The sequence below is a fragment of the Sinocyclocheilus anshuiensis genome, unplaced genomic scaffold, assembly GCF_001515605.1.
Source record: "Sinocyclocheilus anshuiensis isolate Anshui unplaced genomic scaffold, SAMN03320099.WGS_v1.1 scaffold694, whole genome shotgun sequence".
Lineage (NCBI taxonomy): Eukaryota > Metazoa > Chordata > Actinopteri > Cypriniformes > Cyprinidae > Sinocyclocheilus > Sinocyclocheilus anshuiensis.
The window spans coordinates 1,799,169-1,822,956 of NW_015542477.1; the positions used below are offsets into that span (position 1 = coordinate 1,799,169).

A 23,788-nucleotide genomic window follows, 5' to 3' on the forward strand; every position below is an offset into this window, starting at 1 on the left:
CAGACCCTTCTCAGCCTCTCTAGCAATGTACACAACCCGGAAAACTATCGGCATGGATTTTTGTCGATAACCGATAATTCCAGCAATCAACTATCAGTGCTGATTAATCGGCAAAACCGATACATCGGTCGATCTCTAGTTACTATACCACCCATTTATACTTTAAAGAACTGATATGTGTCAGCTGTAGCATACCTAAGACCAGCAATCCCCATAAGTGCGCAATAGAGCCGCAGCAGCGCACTGGCCTTCACCACATGCTCCTCCCGCAGGCCAGAGTACCCCGAGCTGCTCTCTGAGTCCATGTCACTGTCGTTGGGAACATGGGTACTGCGGGAACGGGGTAAGATGGCCACCAGCTCCAACAGCAGCTGCCTCCGCATCTGCCACAGCACTGAGCTGCTCTCTCTTTTCCTCTGAAGTGAGACACGTACATGAGTTTCATGCGTTTACAATGTAGCTTATCATCAATTGTCTGAGTGCTTCTGTTGTTCCTCCTTACCTGCTGACCATTGCGAATGAACATACTGAACCAGGTACGCACTTTTCCATTGGTGCCCAGAAGTAGGCCGCTGACATAAGACACAAGAGGACTGACCGCCTCATCTGCCGTGTCTGGCTTGTAGTCTAGAATTAGAGCAACGCCCAGACCTGGAAGATGACACTCTTCCACCTGTGGAAGGACCAAGGGCTTGATTTTAATGACACATGGTTCTGATCAATTTAGCTGCGGCCCATTACCAAGCATGACAGGTAGTATAATGCTCGAGACTCACCACCATGGCCCTGATGTTCAGAGCCTGAGAAGGGTTCATCTGACACAGCTGCCGGAGAGCTTCTGTCCTGCGTCGCCCACCCACGCTTTCCTCATCCTGCCGTTCTCCGTTCTTTATCAAACCCCTGCACACTGGAGATACAAGGACACATACATAAGCAATTTTGATTAAATGTGCTGCTTTTAACTTTAAGCAGTCTAAAAACCACATAAAAGATATACTAATATTGTTGTATTTTTATTACATACATTAAGTACAGTGCAAAGGTCTGGGGTCAGTAAGAAAAGTAATGATTTAATTAAAATCTTTATTCAGGAAGGATGCATTAAATTGATCAAACGTGACAGTAAATACAATAGAAATTGTTACGAAAGACTTCTTTTTCAGATTTTTCATATTCTTTTTAATTTTCTATTCATCAAAGAACCCTGAAAAAATGTACCATGTACCAAAAATGTAATGTTTTAAACACTGATAATAAGAATTGTTCCAAATCAACACACTAGAATGATTTCTAAAAGATCATGTGACACTGAAGACTGTAGTAATGACTGCATAAATTCAGCTCATATCACAGGAATGAACTAACACAGTTCTTATTATTATTAATTGTAATAATATGTATTAATATTACTGTTTTTGCTGTGTTTTTTTTGTTTGTTTTTTTTTTACAAATAAATGCATCCTTGGTGAGAATAAGAGGCTTCTTTCACTTTCTTTTTCTTTTGGGCTTTTTGACACTTTTTATTGAAAGACACATTCGATCAAGAAAAAAAGAATGGGCTGGTTAACATGGTTCAGTCTCAATTTACTAAGATGAACAGGAATGCTAACACACAAAGCTGTGTGTTAGCATTCCTGTTCATCTTAGTAAATTGAGAAAAATTCCAAGTATTATATATGCCACCTTTATTGGGACAAGATGTAGACCAGATTTGATACTGTGAGTCCATGTGAGCACCACAGCTAAACTTGCCTACTATGTTACGGCTCAGTTGAGATTATTTTAATCTTTCTTTATTTGGCTTGGAATCCAGCTCTCCTCTCACCTTGAATTAAAATATCGGTTTACCTTTTACTATGTGATTTTAACCACAGATGACATTTTGCCACGCTGAATGATTAGAATTACAGAGAATCTTTTATGACCGAGTGCCGGAATGATATTAGTTTCAATAGCCTCTAATGAAAAAACGCCTGATTGAGAGAAAACGCAGCTGAATCTGTCACAATTCATGCTGCATCTGATTACAGTGTATCTCTATAGACGAGCTCTTTCCCTTAATGATTCAGCCTTGAGCGGAATATTCTCCCAATGAAAGATCCTGTCTAGGTAATGAGCCTTGAGAATTGGCCATTCAATAATACGAAACATTTCAAACTGGCTCTGAATGGAGCCTCACACAAATAAGCTATTGACTCAACAAGGACCTAGGAGTGATGAAAAGATAGCAGACTCAGAGATGTTTTTATTTCCACTTAGAGCATCTCTGTGGAAAACCCATATAGACACATAAAGAGGTGCACAAACACACCCATGCCCAAACTGCACATAATCAGCCCTGCCATACTCATCAAAATGGAAATTCAGCACCTCTCAGATGATCGTGCAATGGCCACATAAAGCAGATAAAATGTAAAGTAAAACTGAGTTTCATGTGGCTTTATAGTCAATGAAGAAAAAAACGAAACATACTGTTATATTTTGGTATGTTAAAAAGAAAACAAATGTACATATCCCTGATCCAAAACCTAGAAACACCTGAATGCAACTCCAACTATTTAAAAGTGAATTCACAATTCAATGAACTTTCATAATGTGGAATATTTCTAAATGTGACCCGTGCTGGCAAAATGAGTCACAATGAGCAAATCCTTTTCACATCCCCATTTATTTTCACATTAAAAGACCTTCAAAATGATGTATGATTTGTTGGAATCGGACAAAAAATGACTGAGCTTCACCCGTTTAAAGTCGACAGTCAGCAAAATCCATTTTGAGAAAAATCAAGTTAAAATTCTCTGAAAGTTCCAAAGCAAAATCACCTAGCAACATTGCATCTTTTCCTCCACTTCTTTTCTTAATGATCATTACTATATTAATAATCACAATATAGCTATTTGTTGATTTTATCTTTGTTATTATAAATAAGAACATATGCAAAAAAAACAGTAGAACAAATATAAGAAAAATTATGCGTTACCTTTTTCGTTTTACATTTAAACAAAAGCATTCAAGAAAAACAAATAATCAAATGTAAAAATCCCTTTTGTGTAGTCATTACAAATAAATTCATTATTAAAACTACAAAAGCAGTTTAATCAAGAATAGCAACTGATTCCCTCTTTTCTTTTATTGTTACATTAACATTAATGAGACAGACGGCCTATATATTAAGACCTACTGTAATGCACAGATCTAATATAATGTTACACATCAGATGTTTTTCCCCAGACATTCACTTAAGAAATAACAGATTACACTGTGAATACTTAAACACTGTAATTCTGTGAATATGTGTATTTATCGGGATTGCGCGCTACCGGAAGTGCCTTTATGCATACGCTTCGGATGACAGTCAACGCAAGAGGCGAGCAGAGAAAAGGTACTCCTCTCAGAAAATGAACAAATAAAGATAATTTTAGATTTTAATTACTCTTTGGAGGCATTGGGATCACTAGACGAGGGCCTAATGAACTAATTTTTGTGAAAACCTTAAATTCGACCTTTTTTTTGCATGTAGTTTAAAATTAACCTGTGCGCATTCCGACTCATTTTGCCAGCACGGGTCACAAATGAACATGTCTGATGAAATGTGCACAGTAAGGCCAGGCACTTGTAATTAAAAAGTACATCTAATTAGTGTTGATTTCATGTTGTCTTTAAAGGAGAGAAAAGTTAATGGATTAAAAGTTACATTTTTAACTGTTTTAAATTCAATATTTGTTGGATATTTCAGCAGATGATGGACATACCCTCACTGAAGCTGTCTGGGACATTTGCCACCAGCAGGCACAGGAACCACTCTCCATTCCGCACGTGAAGCAGGGCCTCGGCCACCTCAGTGATGGGCAGCAAAGAAGGCAGCTCTGTTGGGAGCAGATTAAAAAAAAAAAAAAAAAGATTTTCTATGTTTAAGACAAATTTATAGTTTTATCTTCAAAGACAGCAAATAAAGGACAAAACAAAGACAAATTACAGGCACAGCTGAAGTATAATTTTAGCCAGTTTTTCTTTTCTGACATGCTGAAGGAAATGTTTACAGATGTCAAGGTCAAGGTCATTTTTATTTATATAGCACCTTTAAACAACATTAATGCTGACCAAGGTGCTTCACAGTAACACAATGCAACGATAAAAATACAAAGTTTACAATTTAAATCAACAGCTTAACCCATAAAACCAAATAAAAATCAGGAATAAGAATTTAACTCACTAAGACCAACATATCCAACAATTATACATAGGCCTGAGAAAAAAGATACGTTTTCAATGATGATTTAAATGCACATAAAGAAGATGATAACCTAACAGATTGAGGTAACGAATTCCACAACTTAAGGGCTGATACAGAAAAGGCTCTATCACCTTTAGATTTCAAACGAGACAATGGAACGGTTAATAGATTATCAGAGGATGATCTAAGAGATCTCCGGGGTGAGTATGGATGGACAAATAAGGTCTAAGATATAGACTGGAGCCAGACCATGCAAGGTTATAAACACAAAAGTTAAAACCTTGTACTCAATTCTGAATTTAACTGGTAGCCAATGTAAATGTGCTAAAATAGGAGTGATATGCTCCCTCTTTTTCTTCCCCATTAAGAAGCGGGCTGCAGCATTTTGAACCAGTTGCAAACGAGAAAGGGAAAACTGGTTGACACCAGCATATAACAATAATCAAGCCTGGTTGAAATGAAGGCATGAATAACTGTCTCTAGATCACTAAAAGATAAAAGAGATTTCAGTTTACGTAAGCCCCTAAGCTAGAAAAAACTAGCTCTAACAAGAGTTTATTTGCTTGTCGAATTTTAACTCTGAATCAAAAACAACACCCAGGTTCTTTACACGAGTACGGATATTTGCTTGCAAGGGTCCTAAACTAGAGGACATGCTGTTAACCAAATGGGGGGAGCCAAATAGAATGACTTCAGTCTTGTTCTCATTTAACGGAAGAAAATGATCACCCATCCAGCTTTTGATGTCATTTACACAAGCAAGCAAGTCGGATAAGGACTTTGACCCAGGTTTAATTGACATGTACAACTGGGTATCATCCGCATAAATGTGATATGGGACCTTGTGAAACTCAAAAATGTAACAAAGAGGGAGCAAATATAAAGCAAACAAAATCGGGCCCAAGATGGAGCCCTACGGCACCCCACCAGTAAAAGAGGTAGGTGATGAATGAGAATGACCTATCTCCACAGAAAAACTCTTCGCAGTAAAATAGGATTCAAACCAATCTAAGGCCGAATCACAAATACCAACCTCAGTTTTTAACCAATCTGAGATTTAATGCAAGCAATTTTGTTTATGAAGAAGCTGCAAAACTTCTCACACAACTCTGGGCTATGACCAACACCAATCCCAGAAGGAGGATTTAATACAGAATTAATGGTAGAAAACAAAAGCTTTGGACAATGGGAATTTGAGAAATCAGATTAGAAAAATATTTAGACCTCTGCAAGGCAACTGCCTCTTGAAATTTGACCAAAAAATTGTAACGATGTAACAATGATTGTGTCATAGAATAGTTTAATGGTGTTTTTTTCACTAACTTTCATGTAAAGTTTTTGACAGTCTTTACACCATTCACCTGCTTGTAGGATGCAAAGAACATCGGCCACTTCCTCCAGGTACACGGGGCTCTCAAACAACTCAGAGGACTTGAGGAAAAACTCGCCATTAGAGTCAGCAAGCTGTTGAACACAGGAAAATATTTTAACACTATGTGTGACAGAATAAATTAAAGATAACAAACATCTTTATGAAATATTGAGGAAAGCATGCATGTAGCCTTTTAATTTAGTTCTTTCTGTCTTTCAGTTTGCTAAAAGGATCATAATACCTATATTATTTGGGGTTGGTATTTTTAATGTTTTGAGAATAGGTCTCTTATGTCCACCAAGGCTACATTTATTTGAACAAAAACACACTAATATTGTTAAATATTATTTAGGTTAAAACTAACAATATTCCATTTGAATATATTTTAAATTATATTAATTACATATATTATTCCAGTTTTCAGTGTCAATTGATTCATCAAAAATGCTGATTTTCTGTTCAAGAAAAGCATATTAATATATATAATAATATATTAATACATATGTATATATATACATATACATATACACATATATACATATATTTTTCACGTTTTGTTATGTTGCTGCCTTATGTTAAACTGCTTTAAATTACTTTTTTTTCCCACATCAATCTACACTCCATACACCATATTGACAAAGCAAAAACAGAAATGTCACAACAAAAAATAAGTACATTGTATAAGTATTCACACCCTTAACTAAACATTTAGCTGAAGCACATTTACAGTCTCAAGTATTTTTTGTTTGGTGCCGACAAGTTTTGCTCATCAGTTTTTGGCCATTATCTGCCATCCTTCTCCTCTTCTCTTCACCTCTCAAGCTCTGTCAGGATGGATGGGGGCAGATGCACATTTTCAGGTTTCTCCAGAAATATTTGATTGGGTTTATGTTCAGGCTCTGGCTGGGCCACTCAAGGACATTCACAGAGTTGTCTGTAAGCCACTCTTGCTGTGTGCTTAAGTGCTGAGCAGAGCTGGTTTACTTCAAACATGATATCTGGAATTGAGGTTCATCAGACCAGAGAATCTTGTTTCTCAGTGTCTGAGGGTCCTTTAGGTGCTTTTTGCATATTCCAAGTGTGTTTTCATGTGTCTTCAACTGAGGAGAGGATTGAGTTTGGCCACACTGCCATAAAGCCCAGATCCTTTCCAAACCATACCCATTCAATTGAATTTGCCACAGGTTAAATTCACTCGAAGTGTAATAACATCTACAAGCAATATGAATGCTCCTGTTCCAGATAAGGGTATGAATACTTATGCAATGGAATCATTTAATTTTTTTTTTTTATAAATTTGCAAAGATGTTAAAAACCAGTTTTTTGCTTTACCATTATAGTGTATGGAGTGTATACTGATGTGGGAAAAAAGTCATTTAAAGCAGTAAAAGATAAGGCAGCAACATAAAACGTGAAAAAAATTAAGGGGTATGAATACTTTCGCAAGGCACTGTGTATATATATATATATATATATGTGTGTGTGTGCGTGTATGCATGTATGTATTTATATGAAGAGTTAATTTGCAAATACACATAAAAAGTTTTAAAAATCGTAGTTTTTCATTGTGCATTCCAATTAATCAAACTGCAGTTGGGTTATTTTGATTAGGTAAAAAATAACTAACAAATAAAGCTTACTAACACATAAAACACAATAAAAACATGATAACATAATAAAAAACATGATTTTTAAAAATGTAATAAAATGGAGTTTTAGAAAAAAAATTTTTTTTTTTGCAAAAAAAACTTCATATATATATATATATTTTTTTTTTTGTTGATGTTCTGAAATAACACATAATAAAATAATTACACATTTCTGGACTAACTTACAGTTGTCTAGACTAGGGGAATGTATTTTAACGTATTTTATTTTAAATTATACACTTCGCTTTTAAAGTGAAGGACAGATCATTATCCAGAAGTAAATAAAAGCATACTAAACCTTGTTCATAATGGCCAGCAGCTCACTAAGAGCCAGTCTGAGTCTCCTGAGAGGATCACTGTGCTCAAACTCCAGAGTCAAACCATGCTGCAGTTGAGAGACCAGGATGCTCTCGCCATTAGAGCCACCAGCCTTATGCCTGTAAAGAGAAAATATAATTAGAATCATCATATATTTAAGCTAAATTCCCTCCAAAACACCTCTCTCAATTTCTCAGAGCACTTCTGAGAAAGACTAACTTATCTGATTTATTATGCCAATGAACAGAATCTATAGAACGGCCACATGAAAGCAATTTCTAGCTTCTGAACTCACCTCAGCTGCTGCTCTTTTCTAGCGTCCTGCTCCAGAGCATGGAAATCCACAGACAGCAGTGCAACAATGGAGTTTACCGCCTCCACCCCTGACAGCAGTCGCAGGATTAGCTTCTTGTCCTGTGCCCAGGCGTTACTCTGATCTGCAGGGGCACACAGAGCCATCCTCACCAGACAGGGCAGTAGGAGTCGCAGCTCTGGGTCACTTAAAGCTGCTAGTCTGGCCACATCTACCTTCTGCATGGCCTCAAATGCATATGGGCTCACAAACTGAAGACTGACACTGTCTGCCATTCTGCTGCAAAGAATGAAAGGGAAAGACAAAGAAAGTAAACATTTTAGATTTAAAAAGTTTATAATAACCATACTTTACATAATATTAGTTAGTACACAACTATTGCTATTACTGTAAAATCATAATAATAAATGACTACGGGATTTATTATTTTTTTTCACTGAAGTATAACTGTCATTTTGTTTCATTTATTTTTTGATGCCATTTGTGACTAAACCCTACACCAAAAACAGCACTGTGGTATTAACATGACTTACAATGTTAAACCTATGTTCTGGACATGCACTATGGTAATGCTATGCTATTCTTTTAAGTATATAGTAAAAGTCTGTAAATACTATAGAATATGAATATGGTAATAAAACAATCCCATGGTATAATAGCGAGTGTACTTCGATTTTAGGTGTATTTATAAAAATGTATATTCACGTTTTAACATTTGTTGCTCCAAAAAAATATTTAAAATACTATTTAAAACACTTTCGAATGCTCACTGTGGAGAACTTCCCTCAGATGCACAGCACAATGAAATACAAAGTTATATTTAACGTATCAAACTCTTTAGCTTGCGCGTTAATTTATCAGAATCTAATAAAATAGTATTTTGTATCATTAGGGACCGTGGAACAGTAGTGGAACCGACTTACCTCAAGTTTACCAGACCCGCTGGCTACTCCAGAAACACAAGCCCCGATGAGGCCCGCGAGACCGCGGTCTTTCGTGATTCTCACGCCTACAGGAAGTTGAGCGTCGTCGGTTAAGTAGTAGAGTTCAGCGGAAAGCTAACAGGCTAGCTGCTAGAGCTAATAAAAAGAGATCCATTCATCAAGATGTAACTTTGAAGCACTATAATTCCAATATTAATATTTGTATGCTTCACATAATTGACTTATTCTGCATAAAACCATCTACGTCCCACAGACTGTTTACTGACAGCAAGCTAAAAGGTAGAATGGTGAATTGTTTTAGCACAAGCGCTCATCTGCCTTCGGTGTGCATGCTGAACTCTGACTGCGTCTCAAAACCTAGTGAGCCGCCTACCTAGACACCATTGTTTGGCCATCACTGGCGTGTTCATAGTTAAATTCTCTTCACAGCGCAATAAATATGGAACATTTACAATAAAGATAAAAAATAATTTTTACATAAATAAAATTCCATCTTGTCTGTGATGCCCAATATGCTATCTATGAAAACAGCTCTCTTGGGTTTGAGACACAACCATGAGAGAACAACGGAGACTCATTTAAAGGGGTCATATGATGCGATTTCAAGTTTTCCTTTCTCTTTGGAGTGTTACAAGCTGTTCGTGAATAGATAAGATCCCTGAAGTTGCAAAGACTAAAGTCTCAAAACATCTTTAAAAAAGCATCATATGACCCCTTTAACCATTAAATGGTAGCTGCAAGTAAGTTAGCAAGGTAAGCTTTTTCAGAAACATTTTCCCATTCAACAATTTTTCTATTGTATTACAGATAATCATAATTATTTAATTATAGAACATGTATTTTTTATTTTTATTTTTTTACCTTTTATGGCGTTTGCGTTTATTAGAATTGGTACAGTAAATGTGGCATTTGTGTTCATATTTACTAGTTATAGTAATTATATTTTAAATGTAGCATTCATAGTAAGACCACAGTATACACAGGTGCAACCTACACAAGAATGGTTAGATCAATGTAATTCTATTTTTTCATAAAGCAAAATATGGTATTTGTTATGAAAACAGTAACTGCAAACACATTTTACAGTGGCAGTTTGCAAATATCCTTGTTAAATTATTACTAGGCCCATGATTACCAATATTTATTTGAAATATGAATGCTTCACTTGAACTTCTATAGCTGATTTTCACAAAGGGTAAACTGTGAAACCATCACACATGCTTGACCCTATAGCTCTTTACATGCTGTACATCACACACTTGCATTTGGAAAGGATGTAGAACTGGTGTGGGAGGTAAGAGAAATCCCAGGGTCTTTGAATATCAGCATACAGTTTATTCTGAACAGAGTAAGATACAGGAAATAGATCTTTCTCTGTGCACAAACACTGCATTTCCAACAGGCACCCAGATCTGGTTGTAAAGTCCATTTACACCACACATTTCTTTGTCACACTCAAAGAAAAGTGATTTTGGTCTAAAAGTGTCCATTATCACTCAGAAATGGTGCAAGCAGGAGAGATAATCAGGGAGGGCGAGGTGAAGTGAAATGGATGAACTTCTAAAGGGGGGCTAGAAGCGTTATTTTAGATCTTTATCAAAGCCGCAAGCCTCCTTCACAACAATCGGATTTTGGATTTCACATCACAGTCCCTCCCCCCAAAAAACACAAGCACAGGAAAAACATGAAGTTGACTCTTTTTATTCCTAAAACAGAAGCAGTGCCACCCAAGGCTGGTGCGGCATTCATATATAATTATTTATATATTGCAGTTTTTAGTTTTTGTGTTTAAATGTGTGGTATAAAATACAATATACGACAATGTACCTCTTTATTTTTAAACACAGTGAACTTCATTGCTGTACAAGTCCCGTGCAGCTAAAGCTTAGCTGTAATTGTGTCCACACGCAAAGACGTGGACAGAAACCCCCATCCGGTCTCCTCTGTACATGGTGACAATACAAATAATCTGTCTCCCTTACAAAAAATAATACTCTAAAAGCAACCTACCGCAACTTTATTTTATTCATCTTTTTAGTGGGTTTTTGTTGGTTTGTTTTTGTAATTAAGACGAGTACATATATTTTTGACCAATTGCTTTAAAGCAGGAAGGCGATACAAACCTTCTAGAACTTTTATATATAAAAGAGGTTAAGAAATCAGACAAATTATACATTAAAAACTTACAATAAATAAGACAGATGCAGGCATTTCGTTTGGATATAATCCCATCCAAAAGAAACAGAATTAGAGGTCTTAGAACCAAGAATTCATTCTCTCATTTCATAGAGCATCAAAGTCCCTTTCCATCAGAATCTATACAGGTTACTTCGCCATACACATCGATTATAGAACTGGCCGAATCCATGCTAACTGAGGAGCCGCGCTCTACCGTCGTAGTAGCCGTGGATCCAGGGATGTAGAACACCACCAGTCAGCACTTCCCGTCTTCCTTCTTTGGCCTCCACGCTGCCGATTACTCATCCAAGGCCTCCATTTCTCCTCTTTTTCTCTTTGAGTGAGTGTTATAAACACCAGACGCCTGATTCTCCTCCACAGTGCTGGGTCTCAGGTGTAGTGACGGCCTACCCAGATCATCTCCGCTGTAACTCGCGTACATATAAAGTCCAGCACTGTAGTTATCTGTTGGGTTGTTTTCAGATCCACCTTTTCTTCACTCTCCTCTTTTCGTTCCCTGATAAGGTCCTGCTCTCAGTTCTGCTCTGCGAGTGTTACAACATGGTCATAATGAAGTTGTACATTTGATTGAGCACCACAAAATGGATGGGCAGGCAAGAGCGGCGGTCCTGGGTCGCAGGGTCACAGGTCAGCCAGGAAAGGGCGTTGTACTGCTCCAACACAAATCTGTGAAGGAAAAACATTTTGGAATATTCAGCATTCGCCATCATTAAACTGAATTATATCACTTCCCGGACACTTAGAGGAACATTACCTGAGAACATCAGAGGTCTGACTGGAGTCCAGAGGGTGAGAGTGTTTGCTGTGCAAAAGTTCATCCGATTGCACTGAAGACACATGGAGGTGTAGAGAGGCCTGGGAGTTGGGAAAGAGAGAGGCAAGAAGAAATTTTCAGTCGACAGAATCCATTAATCTACACCCACCCAAAACAAGCTACAAAGCTGAACATTTCCCCTCATTGTCGGGGCCTGTTATGAATTAAATCGACAAGCCCATGAACGAGTAAACACGAGACGCCAGAAACATTCATACCCCTGTTTATGGTTTCCTTTATTAGGGAACGGTTTGCTCCAGACTTTTTAATTGTGTACAAGTCAGCAATAAACAAACAGCTGCTTATCAAATCAAATGCTTTGCCTTAATAATTCATGTCAACACATTTTGCGAGCTCAAATGTTTCTCTCCTGCTCTCTCTTATGCACACCAACAGCAGTCTGGCCCAATCCCTGAGTACTGAATTATTTAAAAATCCCCCATTGCAGGATTCTCTATAAATGCTGCATGAGGAGGAAACGAAAGGTCATGTGACCTGGATAAAGCATGACAGGTAGATGGGTGCAGTATCACACTGCTTTCTGAAGAAAATGACATTCTGAACAACGTTTTGTTGGCTCTGCATATAGTCTAATATCCATTTTGCACATTTACAGTATTCCTTAGAGATGAATCAATTTTTACTAAGGAAATTTGATGCAATAATGTACAAATCCCAAGAGAAAAATGTCTGCATTATGAGCAAGGAGCAATTACCTTTAAGAAAAGGGGACACTGGTTCTGTGCCTGAGGACACGCGGACCAGAACCAGTCAGGCAGTGGACCTGCTTTAGCTGTGGACACAAAATAGCCCAGAGCTAATGGCTGCTGGAGGATATTGGGAGCTTCTTCATGAGACTCCATGCGGTCTGTACTTTGACCCTGAAAAAGAAGAAAAGATAGAGATGAGCTCCAAAAAATACAAAACAGAAAGGAAAAAAGACACTTTTATATGAGAGTGACAAGAAAGTGAGCAACAATAACTCTCAGTAAATCAGTACTACTCTCAGTGCCTCTCTTAGCTTTCATTAAATATATCTTAATTTGTGTTTTGAAGATTAACTGAAGTCTTTTGGGTTTAGAACGATGTGAGTAAATGACTATTTTTACGTGAAATGTCCCTTTAAAACCTTAAAAAGCTCAAAGAGTTTTGTCTTTTATTCTTATTACTTTTATGTCTGCAAGTCAAAGTTCATGCCATTTCTCTTAACATGCTGGTTATTTGTTCCTTTTAGTGGTCAATCTCAGCTACCTTGCTCCCATCTCCTCCGTGGGGGTACTGGGATCCAGGTGAGTGGACTGGTGACGTGGTGGGTGAGGCAGGAAGGATATTTATGATGTCAGGATCAACCAGGTCATTCTCCTGCTCCAGAAGGTAAAAGATGCCTCCCATTGGATCTGATCCATCTGGAAATGAAGCAAGGATTCAGTATAATTTATTTGCATTGGCATGCAACTAATTCATATGGCAAAATCTTCAAGTAGGGCAAAAACACAAACTACCAAGTAAATAGACTGGAAATAAGACAGTGTTGTTCCTCACCATTGCCAGGGTTGAAGGCAATGTCAATGTTCTCATGCGGGTAGTTGGAGCTATTGACTTGCACAGAAGCAGAGGTGGGGAACACCAGGATGTGTGTGCAAGACGTGTCCTGCGGGGTGCTCAGCTGGGACGTCTGCATGTTCAGAGTTGTACTGCGACCAAACACCGAACCTGTTGACACAGAGTCTGGACAAAGAAAAGAGACAGAAAAGATTAAAATGACAGACTGACTGACTGAATATGAGATCAAGAGAAACAAGGATTCATTGATGGAAGTGCAAGATATTATTAGCTGTTATTTTCATTACTGAATCAGGTTTGACTGAAATCGAAATTCGCTTTTAATAAGCTAAAACCATTTTTTTCCTTGCATAGGCATCCTAGTATGAAAAAAGGGAAAAAAACCCTGTTGCTCTGTAAGCTCTGTGAGTGATGGGCAAAATCCATCAGATGCAATACATCTTGATACTATGACAAGCTTGTGTCAAATAAAGCCATCGATCTTTAGTATCATCACACCAGCACAGGAATCAATAGGAGTGCAGAAAAGTGTTTTATGAGATCGAGACACACACAGGAGTGTATATCAGATAGGGACAGCAGACACATGCGTTATGACACACTGAGGCTATCATTCACATCCACAGCAAAGAGACGCACAACTAGGGATGGGCGATATCTTATCATTTGTGATATACCGGTAAAAATTCTCCCCACGATAAGAATTAGTCTTCCCGCGATAATAACGATAAAGTCTAGTTGTTGACATATTTCTGTTTGCGACAGTGCGGAGCGACATCGGAGAAGGCAGACGTCAAATCGAGGAGTAGCAGCCTATATCGCTAAATGAGGAGCTCGAGCTCCTTTTACAATCTGTACCTGGTTTAGTTAGGGCTGTACAGTGCACAAAAAAATCTGTCTGAATAAATGTACTACACTAGCCTAGCACATGTGCGATACAGTTTTGCATGTGTATGAGCCTGTTTACAAACCTGTTGTCCAACAAAGATATAATTTATTGACATGCTTTTTCTCCAAATTAACTTAATAACATAGTCGAGTGTTTGAAATACTTCTTTTTGTGACCAGAATGATAGTATTATATACAGTGATAAAGGCCATGTCGATTAACATTACATTATATACTTTCCTTATAAAAATACCCAAGATTGAAGAACACAGATAAACCATATATTTTGTGCAATCATATGTTTATTTTCCTCAAGTTTCATCAGTTAAAATGTCTCTATCTCCGTTGTGCATTTTATTCAACGATAACGATACTAGGGATGCTCCGATCCGCCTTTTTTGCCTCCGATACATAGGGTTCGGTATTGGCCGATACTGATACCGATCCGATACCAGTGAAGTTTTTTTCCCTAATTTAAATAAATGTAGAATTTATATATCTCTGTGTGTGGAACTGATAATCATTCTTTCACAATCTACTATACAGATTACTTCATTATAAAGAAAAATAAAATAAACAATAAATATGAAAAAATATAGGCCTATGTATATTTATAATCTATGACAAAAATGTATCATAAACTAGGTTAGTGGATAATTCGGCAGCAAAGGTTATTCTAGAAAAATCAGTGCACAATAATTTTAGAAATCCAAACATTTAGGGAAAAAATTATTTTGTGGGGAACAAATAAAATTGTTGCACTAAATATGGTAAAATGTTACACATTGTTATTTGTATTATTATAAAATCCATTCATTAAAAACATTCATGAATGTATTTATATATAAGTATATACTATAAAATGAAAATACATTTCCTTTAAATGTATAGCATATTTTTTTAAAGGCAACAACATATGATAGATACGATAGGACCAAATAAATAAATCTCGGATTTGGATCAGCCCTCTCTGACCGATACCCGATCCGAGAGAAATGGCACTATCGGAGCCGATACTCGATATGAATATCAGATCGGTGCATCCCTACTGGATACCTTCCTGGAGCATCGTCAGTAGTATTACTTCTGCTATGGATATGTGGAGTTTCTGTGCAAGAGCGCCCTCCGGCTTCCAGTATGAATTAAACAGTCAATGTAAGGACTTAAATATTCCTATGTAGCCCACATTAAGCTATCATATGGCTTCAGAAGTAACACAGAATAATTCGCACAATCGGAAAAACAAATAAATAAATCTCGGATTTGGATCAGCCCTCTCTGACCGATACCCGATCCGAGAGAAATGGCACTATCGGAGCCGATACTCGATATGAATATCAGATCGGTGCATCCCTACTGGATACCTTCCTGGAGCATCGTCAGTAGTATTACTTCTGCTATGGATATGTGGAGTTTCTGTGCAAGAGCGCCCTCCAGCATCCAGTATAAATTAAACAGTCTTTACATTACGTGTGTACTCATTAATGCTTACAACACCCTATTTTGGGTAAAAATAGGAAAGATAATACTTTTCTCTAAAGAAACAGGATTCCCTGAATTATCGTCATTGATATTGTTATTGCAATAAATAGCAGAAATATCGTGATATATTATTGAGCCCTTATCGCCCATCCCTATGCACGACTACAGCAGTGAAGGGTATGAAGAATATTTTTATATTTTATATGTTTAATTATCCTATTCCAATCCGGTTTAAAATGCATTTTAATATTAAAGTCTGAAGAGTTTTCAGAAAAGCGTCATTATTTTTACAATTCCCTTTTGTGCTACAAATAGAGCAGAAACTAACTATGCACACTAATTACAGCTAATGCATCAAACTAGCCATAAAAATAAGGACGACCGTATGCACACCATACGGAGAGTAACAGGAAGTGTGATTCTACCTGGCATGATGACAAATGAGCCCTGGGGTTCCATGGCAACCAGGCAGGCGCTAAGGATGCTGGGAGTGTCAGCTGCTGAGATCCCGCACAGCTTGCAATTCTCCTTCAGCCTCCGAGACACTGACTGCAGATTCCGTTTGCTCAGTAAAATACTCCAGTCTGAGAGAGGAAAAAATAATCAAATTCATTCCTATGTGCAAAAAATGCGTCCACTGGATGTGCACTCCAGGATGCTGATCAGTCAATTGGCTAGAAGGATGCCACTTAATAAATTTCCCTTATTTTAATAAAACTACAATGTTATAATTAATAATAATAATAATAATACATTTATTTAGCAATCATTTTAAAAAAGCAGTAAGCACTAGAGTCAAAACTATGAATACTCTCAAGGTTAAAGGCCTAAAAACCATTTACATGGGCATTACCTCGCAACTCTCCATGCCCTATTCGTCCAAGCCGGCCAATCACCACTCTCCATGGCAATGATGTCATCTGAACCAAACCTAGACACCAATCCCAAAGCTTTTGTAGGCCCAGCTTCCGGGCAGATCCCTTTTTCCTTCTTGCTCTGAGATGACAAAAACAGAAACATTCTAGTCTCAATCCTTAAACTAGTTAAATATGTAAATTTGTTATACTTAAAATGTACATCATCATGGAGATGACAGTAAAAGTTTTACAAAGGTGTCCGGTCTCTCACTTGTCATGGCTGTGGTGGTGATAATGGTAAAGTGTTGAGTGAATAATTAATTCTGCATACTTTACAAACCACCTGCATATCGCACAATGCTACTGAGTGAGGACGTTTTTTGTAGTTCACCTGTTGGGTACGTCTATGCTGATGATACAGGTTTCCAGCAGCTCGCCGTACAGGTCCGTACAGGTGGCCAACAGCCATCTTTGATCATGTGACAGGCAGTAGCCCACAAACAGGACGTTATACTTCTGAGACGCCTCTCCGAAAGTCTCACCCAGCTCAGTTTGCTTGTCTTTCGTTGGGGCCAGGATGAAGGGTGGCATGTACAATCGCAGACACTCCGGTCTCTGTGGCAAGATAGTCATATGTTAATGGAAAATAGTGACATAACTTAAGTTGACACTTTATCCCCCTATAAAAACCGCAAAGATCAGGACAAGAGGACAAAAGTGAAGGGCCTAAGGTCAAACCATCAGCCTCATACCCAGGCATGTCAACATAACCTTTTCCTCTCTTATGAAATCAATAAACCCCACCGAGTAGTCACATCTCTTTTGTGAGTGGGGAAGGAAGTGGGGTGGGAGAAACGGTGCTAGTGAGTGTAGCGAGAAAATTGGATTCTACAAATAGCTCGGTGAAGAAAGGAGAGCAAGTGGAGCTTTCGGATTCCTCTGCCAAAACTTGCAAGCCGGATCCCATTAGGGAGGTCTCACGGAGCTGCCCAAGCAGATAATGGAAAGAGAACTGTTGGGTTGTGCGAGTCCCCTTTGGTTTTGTTCCAGGACAGGGAGGTCAGTGTAACAGTCTCCACACGTCACCGAGTTCTCATACAGCACTGAGAGCCGTTAAAGAGCCTGAATGGGCTGCCAGGGCGGGAGCTCTATGGAGGAGGTCAGAACCATGGGCTCTGGGAGCCTCAAATAAGGGTGTTCATTTTGACACTGCTGGCACTGGGGACTGGCACTTTAACACGTCAGTCTGGAGCATTGACGGACCTTTAGCAATGCTAATGTGTATTTTTTTTTTATATTCAAGGTGCTTTGGCGACTGTCTGAGCTACCCATTTCTATAAAACAAAAAAGGGAACTGCTTTTGAATTTGTCAACCAATCGATCTGCTGAACCTCACTCACATCTGGGTTCCTGAGGGAAGTGTCGAGGGCGAGGCCGGGGCCGAAACCCGTCAGTGATTTCACATTGGTGGAGGTTGGGAGGGGTCTTCTGCACTGGGTGAAGACGGAGAAGGCCAGAGACTTGAGGTGCTGGGCGTAGAGGTACCTCTCTTCACTCCTCACCGGCTGGAGCAAGTACTGACAGGGGACAATCTAAGAACACAAAGTGCACAGATGTAAAACAGTGATTTGTTTCACTATCTTCCTCACATCGTATCTGCCGTTCTTTTCTATAGGTGTCTATTTGAGACCGAGGGAAATTAAGTCACACTAGATCAGTGGTTCTTGACTTCAAGGTCCCCCATTTTTCACAACAATATTTGCCCAACATTCCTAGTTTCTATACATTAAACTGCAGGATTCCAGAAGTTTTAAGAGCTAAATGTTCTTCAGGGTTCCCACTCTCATTAACCAATGAATTTAAATGACTTTTCCAGTTGTTCATAATTCACTGGATAAGAATGATTTTTTTTACCCACAATTCACAAAAATTTGACAACTTGGCATAACTACAAAAACATATATTCGTTATAAAAGTACCCATGGAATTGTATTTAATTAATTACTTAGAAACACTTTTAAAACTAGGGTTCATATATCCAGGTTGAAAACAATGGGAACCCTGGTTATTCAAAGAAAAAAAAAAAAAGAGTGAATAAAAAATAAATAAATTTTTTTTTTTTGTTTGTTTTTAGCAGATTTTAATGCTTGTTTTATCTTATTTCAAATAACTGAAAGTCATCTTGGGGCCCCCTAGTTGTGAACCACTGCACTAGACTTTTTGCTGCATTAGGGTCATCCGATGCCCATTTTCCACAAGTTGATATGATTCTTTAGGGTCTTAATGAAAAGTCTGTAACAGTTTGAAGTTAAAATTTCTCAATGGTAGTGTAAAAAAACACCTTTTTTTACCCTTTCAAAAACAGCTTTTTTCAGAGAAATCCTTTTTGTAGCACTTTCCTTTAAATATTAATGAGCTCTGCTGACCCCTCCCCTCTCTTCCGAGATGCTCTCAGAGAGACTGTTTACTTTAGCCGCATTCATCGTGAAACTTGCTAATTAGCACATTATTAGGAAAGGCGATTTGCAAAGATTCATTAAAAAAACCTTATACTCACTTCTTCTGTAGGTGAGGCTGGATCATGAATGATTCGCGCAAACATAAATGCATTTATGTCGATCGGGGGCGCATTCCCTTCAGAAACAAATGTAATCCACTGTGTCTTCAGCGGCTCAGATGTCGTGAGTAAATGACGACTGCTATGTTCATTATTACATCCAACAACAAAACACCTCAATCGCTTAGGAGTCATTCTTGTCTACATCTGCTCCAGTGGTGAAACAATGGCGGACTGATGACAGCTCACCCAGGGTGGGTCTAAGGTAAGACACCAGTCCAGTCTGTGCTGAAACGCTAATGTCAATCAAACTACCGTGGGAGGGGCCTGTTTTTGTGACGTCACACAGACAGGCATCTGAGATCGGCTCGATTTGAGAAAGGGGGAAAGATTTTAGTAGATTAAAAAAAAACCACTGAGTGGATTTTTATCATTATAGGGTGGTTGTGTACACACACTGCCAACACACATTTCAGTTCAAACAACTTGTCAAAGTGCATGTAGCATCGGATGACCCCTTTAAAGATGTGTCCAACTGTAAAGGATGTCTAGTATCATCTGCTGTACCTACCTGTACAAACACAGAGTTGCGGATGTGAGCTGGAAGGGCCTGCAGCATCTCCAGGTAGCAGCGGAGGAGTCCCAGCGTCCACATGCTTGATTGTGACGCCCCTGGCTCCGCCGCCTCATATGAGAAGGGGTCCACAATATAGATCATGATGGCAGGTGGGTACGTGATGGCATGGGAATCTCCATCCGTAGGAACTCCGACCTTTTCTCTCTCCATAGTGCTGATTAAAATGGGAAAAGAAAGGGTCTTTAATTTGCTTTTAACACAAAACCTGATTAACCTGAGTTAAACCCGAGTATTTAAGTGTTTTACAAGTTACATTACATTTTGACAGGACTTCAATTTATACATGATGCTACTATTAAGACAGGAAAAGGCAACAAATACATTGTGTACCTCTCTGGTGGTTCAGATGGCCCCTGAGTCTGGCTGTTGACGGTTGAATTGTCTCCAGAGAGGCTTGAGTTCTGGGTGACAGCCTGCTGGCCCAGAGCCCCAGACTGGGAGCTGTTACCTTGGACTCCCAGGACTCCCATGGGAGGGAACGAGCTGGGCTTGGCAGACTGGATGCTGCTGCCCTGAGGGCCTGAGGAGGAGGAGGAGGAGGAGGGGGTGTTATTGGTGTTGTCTGGCAGGCCTGAGCCACTGTTGCTGGCAGCACTGTTGTTGTTGAGGGCGGAGCCTCCAGAGGCCATTGAGGTTTGGGAGTTGGAGGAGGCGGAGCCTGAGGATTGCGAGGAAGATGATTGGGTGGAAGAAGGGACAGGGGTTGGCTGAATAAGAAGAGAGCTGTCCAATGACTGTGTAGCGAGGTATGGAGCTGAAGAAACAGGGAACAAGATGAAGATTAGTGAGACAAGTACTCTTTGATATATTTCTGTGACAGCAGGGATAACGAAGAGAGAGAGATGGGTCTTACCGAGGTCATGTCTGCAGACTTGGGCAAACAGTTTGAGCTTGGCAAATGCATCACTGCTGCCACTAGCTGCTTTCAGGAACCAATCACTGACTGGCTGTTCTGAGAGCTTCTTGGCAGCTGCTCCACCCACCCTAACAATGCCATCAGCATGCACTTTGGAGATTGGTCGATGCTGACCAAGCTTACAAGACTGGGCAGAAACAGAAAGAGACTAATCAGAAAGCAGGCCAGAGAATCCAGGAAATGTTAAAAAAAGCGCAAGGCTTCTAATGTCAGTCACATCAAATTATTATAATTTATTATTGTATTCATTATCACACTGGCTTGTTGCAAAAATATTTTACTGTTTACTGAATTCTTCTAGTTATTTACTTATATTGGCTAATGAATCGGAAGCCTCACCCATTCACAGGAAATAGCTTACTTCCGTGTTAAAGTAAGGTGGACAGTGAGAGACAAAATTAAAGACTGACAAACTCTCTCACCTCGTAGACCGCTGTCAACTCTCTAAAGAAGCTCTTGGCTCCAGAGAGGAGAGCATCGCTGTCCGGGCAGAGGACCAGATAGCCCACGTCTCTCTGGGAGCCAAAGGGATCCAGCAGTAGCTTCTCCCAGTAGGGCAGGCCGAAGGGAGACAGCACCACAAAGTCATACTCATACCCAACCAAGAAGGTAGGAATGGGCAGCGGCTCCGGAGACTCATCAGTGCCTGGAGAGAAGTAAAGTCAGAGTGACAGGTGTGTGGTATCAAGGTTGCCCCTGCCAGCAATTTCAAAGTCCACTAACAAAGTCTTGTCAATGGGTAATTTTGAACATTTCCACTCCAAAAATCATGATGGCCTTTTTGCTCAACAAGTGCCCTTGCTGCTTACCATAAGACCCTCTTCCAGCCATCTTGTGAAACTGCTGCCATGTGAGAGGCCCCTGGACTCCCCATGAGCGAATAGTCCTCTTCTTCTGGATGGCATCCTGAAGAACAGGCTGAAGAGAGAGGAGAACTCTCAACACATCCTGAGAGCACAGCCCGCTCACATCCACTGCTATAGAGAGAGAGAGAGAGAGAGAGTGAGTTTAATACATATACTCAAATCTGTCAATATTCAACATTTACTACCATATATAAACAATAAACATAAGTAGAACACAGATAATACACAGAAACAAATCTTTTACCAAAAACACCAAAACCAAAAAAAAATTCATTTAGGGAAAAAAAATAAACTTAGTAAATAATAAAGTTCAGAAATGAGGCATCTCTCAATATTTTAGCCAAAACAATTTTACATATTGCTACTCTGCAATCATTCTTGGTCACAGTGAAGTGTGTCCACACTGCTAAGATGTTTACCTGTTGTACAATCTACAACATGTGCAATAAAATAAATGCTGCCACTGGCACTATTTCAATCCATGATTTCAGCTATTTTGTTCAAAAACAGAAAATTGAAATTATTTTTGGTTTCGGAAATTTTGTTGCATCACTAGCAGAACACATAAATGGTAATATGCGGTCAACTGTAAAAGAAAGGACTGATAACAAATAATTGCTCACAGTAAGACCAGGAATGTGTATTAAAGTAAGTAGGATCAACTTTGACCAAGTTATCATGGCCATCTTCTCTTTTGTAAATGTGAATGTCTTCCTTCTATTATGATCATATCTGTAATAATTAAAGTACCAGCCTAATGATGAGTATTGATTTTTATCATAAACAGAAATGAAGTGAACAAATGGCGAACATGCTCTAATCTCTCACCGCTGCGTTTGGCCCAATGGTGCAAACACGTGCTCTTCACCAGTGTCTCGTCCACCTTCCCACCGGACATGTTATCCATGAACTGCCGCCCGTGTTCTAGAGCCAGGTAACAGTCGTTGTGGAAGTCCCTTTCCTCCACACGCACACATGGTGGTACACAGGCGCCCCCTGGCCCTTGGGAAGACAGTCCCTCTGGGTCCAACGCCAGCGTAGGGGAGAAGGGATTAGTGCACTGATCCTGCAGGACAGAGATAAGCTCGTCCGGGACTCGATCCTTTCCTCCACCCCCTGTCTTCTCCAGCGACGTGCTCCGTATCGCCTCAAAGCGTTTCTCCGCCTCCTGGCTCACGTCCGAACCCCGTCCGATGATATCCAGCTCGTCTTCCAGGAAGAGGCCGGAGCCATTACCGTAGCGCCTGTTGACGACAGCGCTGAAGCCGCACCCACAGGGATACTGGGCCTCCATGTTGGGGTCGCTGATGTAGATGCCCACGTCGGCGCCTTTGATGTTCATGTTGCAGACGCAGATGCAGCAGCTGTCGAAGTTGCAGTCCTTGAACAGGTTCATGACGGACTCCGACAGGATGAGGTTGACGTATAGGCTGTGGGCTTCGGGGATGGAGAGAACCGTCGCAGGCTCCACAGAGTTGAGCGGCCTGCAGGTGGAGGGCGTCGAGGCCGGCGAGTACAAGTCCGAGTTCTCATATTTGAGGGAACCTTGCACACTGGCTGGGCCTCTGGGGGTCCGGGGGGTCCGTGGGGTACGAGGGTTGGGTGCTGAGAAGCGAGGCGTGGCAGGGGATGGGAGGATGCTCGTGCCGCTGTTGCTGGGTGGAGCGCTGTTAGACAAGAATGGTGTGTGGGTCTGAGGGGTGTACGTCTGGATATACTCTTGTTCCTGGGGTACGAGGGGTGGGTGCTGAGAAGCGAGGCGTGGCAGGGGATGGGAGGATGCTCGTGCCGCTGTTGCTGGGTGGAGCGCTGTTAGACAAGAATGGTGTGTGGGTCTGAGGGGTGTACGTCTGGATATACTCTTGTTCCATAGCATTGTTTTCACTAGAGTGCAAAAAGCAGAAAAAGACAAGAGGTTAATTGGGACATCACTGAAGTCAAACCCTACAACAAATGAGCAACATTTAAAACATCTCGTCTATTCTCACTACCACAGATGATTATTGGATATTAACATCATGAGCTGCAGTACTGTGCTTGTACCCCAAGAAGACCTCTGGGGGGGGAGGGAGAAACTATTTTTAGACAGACGGTCCAACAGGCCGCTGTGCAAGAAATGAAAGCACAGCTTGTGCCACATGGACCGTACGTGTGTGCGAGTGTGAGAATGCCGAGTGT

The 23,788-nt window shown here is 39.8% G+C and overlaps 2 protein-coding genes across 2 annotated transcripts in view; both read right to left on the bottom strand.

The window, feature by feature from the left end:
• LOC107693886 (integrator complex subunit 2-like) overlaps positions 1 to 9,166 on the bottom strand; it is a 27,189-nt gene extending 18,023 nt beyond the window's left edge. Inside the window, exons 1-8 of the mRNA XM_016493418.1 lie at positions 8,810 to 9,166; positions 7,869 to 8,165; positions 7,554 to 7,692; positions 5,596 to 5,698; positions 3,753 to 3,866; positions 777 to 907; positions 503 to 673; positions 196 to 416 (exon numbers count right to left, since the gene is read on the bottom strand). Of these exons, the coding sequence (XP_016348904.1) occupies positions 196 to 416; positions 503 to 673; positions 777 to 907; positions 3,753 to 3,866; positions 5,596 to 5,698; positions 7,554 to 7,692; positions 7,869 to 8,161 (1,172 nt within the window). The 5' untranslated portion in view covers positions 8,162 to 8,165; positions 8,810 to 9,166. The remainder of the gene's footprint in view (positions 1 to 195; positions 417 to 502; positions 674 to 776; positions 908 to 3,752; positions 3,867 to 5,595; positions 5,699 to 7,553; positions 7,693 to 7,868; positions 8,166 to 8,809) is intronic.
• A 1,349-nt stretch (positions 9,167 to 10,515) lies between these two features.
• Positions 10,516 to 23,788, bottom strand: part of LOC107693951 (mediator of RNA polymerase II transcription subunit 13-like) — an 89,066-nt gene continuing 75,793 nt past the window's right edge. The window contains exons 16-31 of the mRNA XM_016493526.1: positions 23,342 to 23,494; positions 22,439 to 23,199; positions 21,554 to 21,721; positions 21,167 to 21,390; positions 20,682 to 20,871; positions 20,159 to 20,582; positions 19,763 to 19,982; positions 18,035 to 18,226; positions 17,026 to 17,249; positions 16,631 to 16,773; positions 16,203 to 16,361; positions 13,386 to 13,571; positions 13,095 to 13,249; positions 12,560 to 12,724; positions 11,784 to 11,884; positions 10,516 to 11,695 (exon numbers count right to left, since the gene is read on the bottom strand). Coding sequence (XP_016349012.1) covers positions 11,563 to 11,695; positions 11,784 to 11,884; positions 12,560 to 12,724; positions 13,095 to 13,249; positions 13,386 to 13,571; positions 16,203 to 16,361; positions 16,631 to 16,773; positions 17,026 to 17,249; positions 18,035 to 18,226; positions 19,763 to 19,982; positions 20,159 to 20,582; positions 20,682 to 20,871; positions 21,167 to 21,390; positions 21,554 to 21,721; positions 22,439 to 23,199; positions 23,342 to 23,494 — 3,598 coding nt within the window. The 3' untranslated portion in view covers positions 10,516 to 11,562. The remainder of the gene's footprint in view (positions 11,696 to 11,783; positions 11,885 to 12,559; positions 12,725 to 13,094; positions 13,250 to 13,385; positions 13,572 to 16,202; positions 16,362 to 16,630; positions 16,774 to 17,025; positions 17,250 to 18,034; positions 18,227 to 19,762; positions 19,983 to 20,158; positions 20,583 to 20,681; positions 20,872 to 21,166; positions 21,391 to 21,553; positions 21,722 to 22,438; positions 23,200 to 23,341; positions 23,495 to 23,788) is intronic.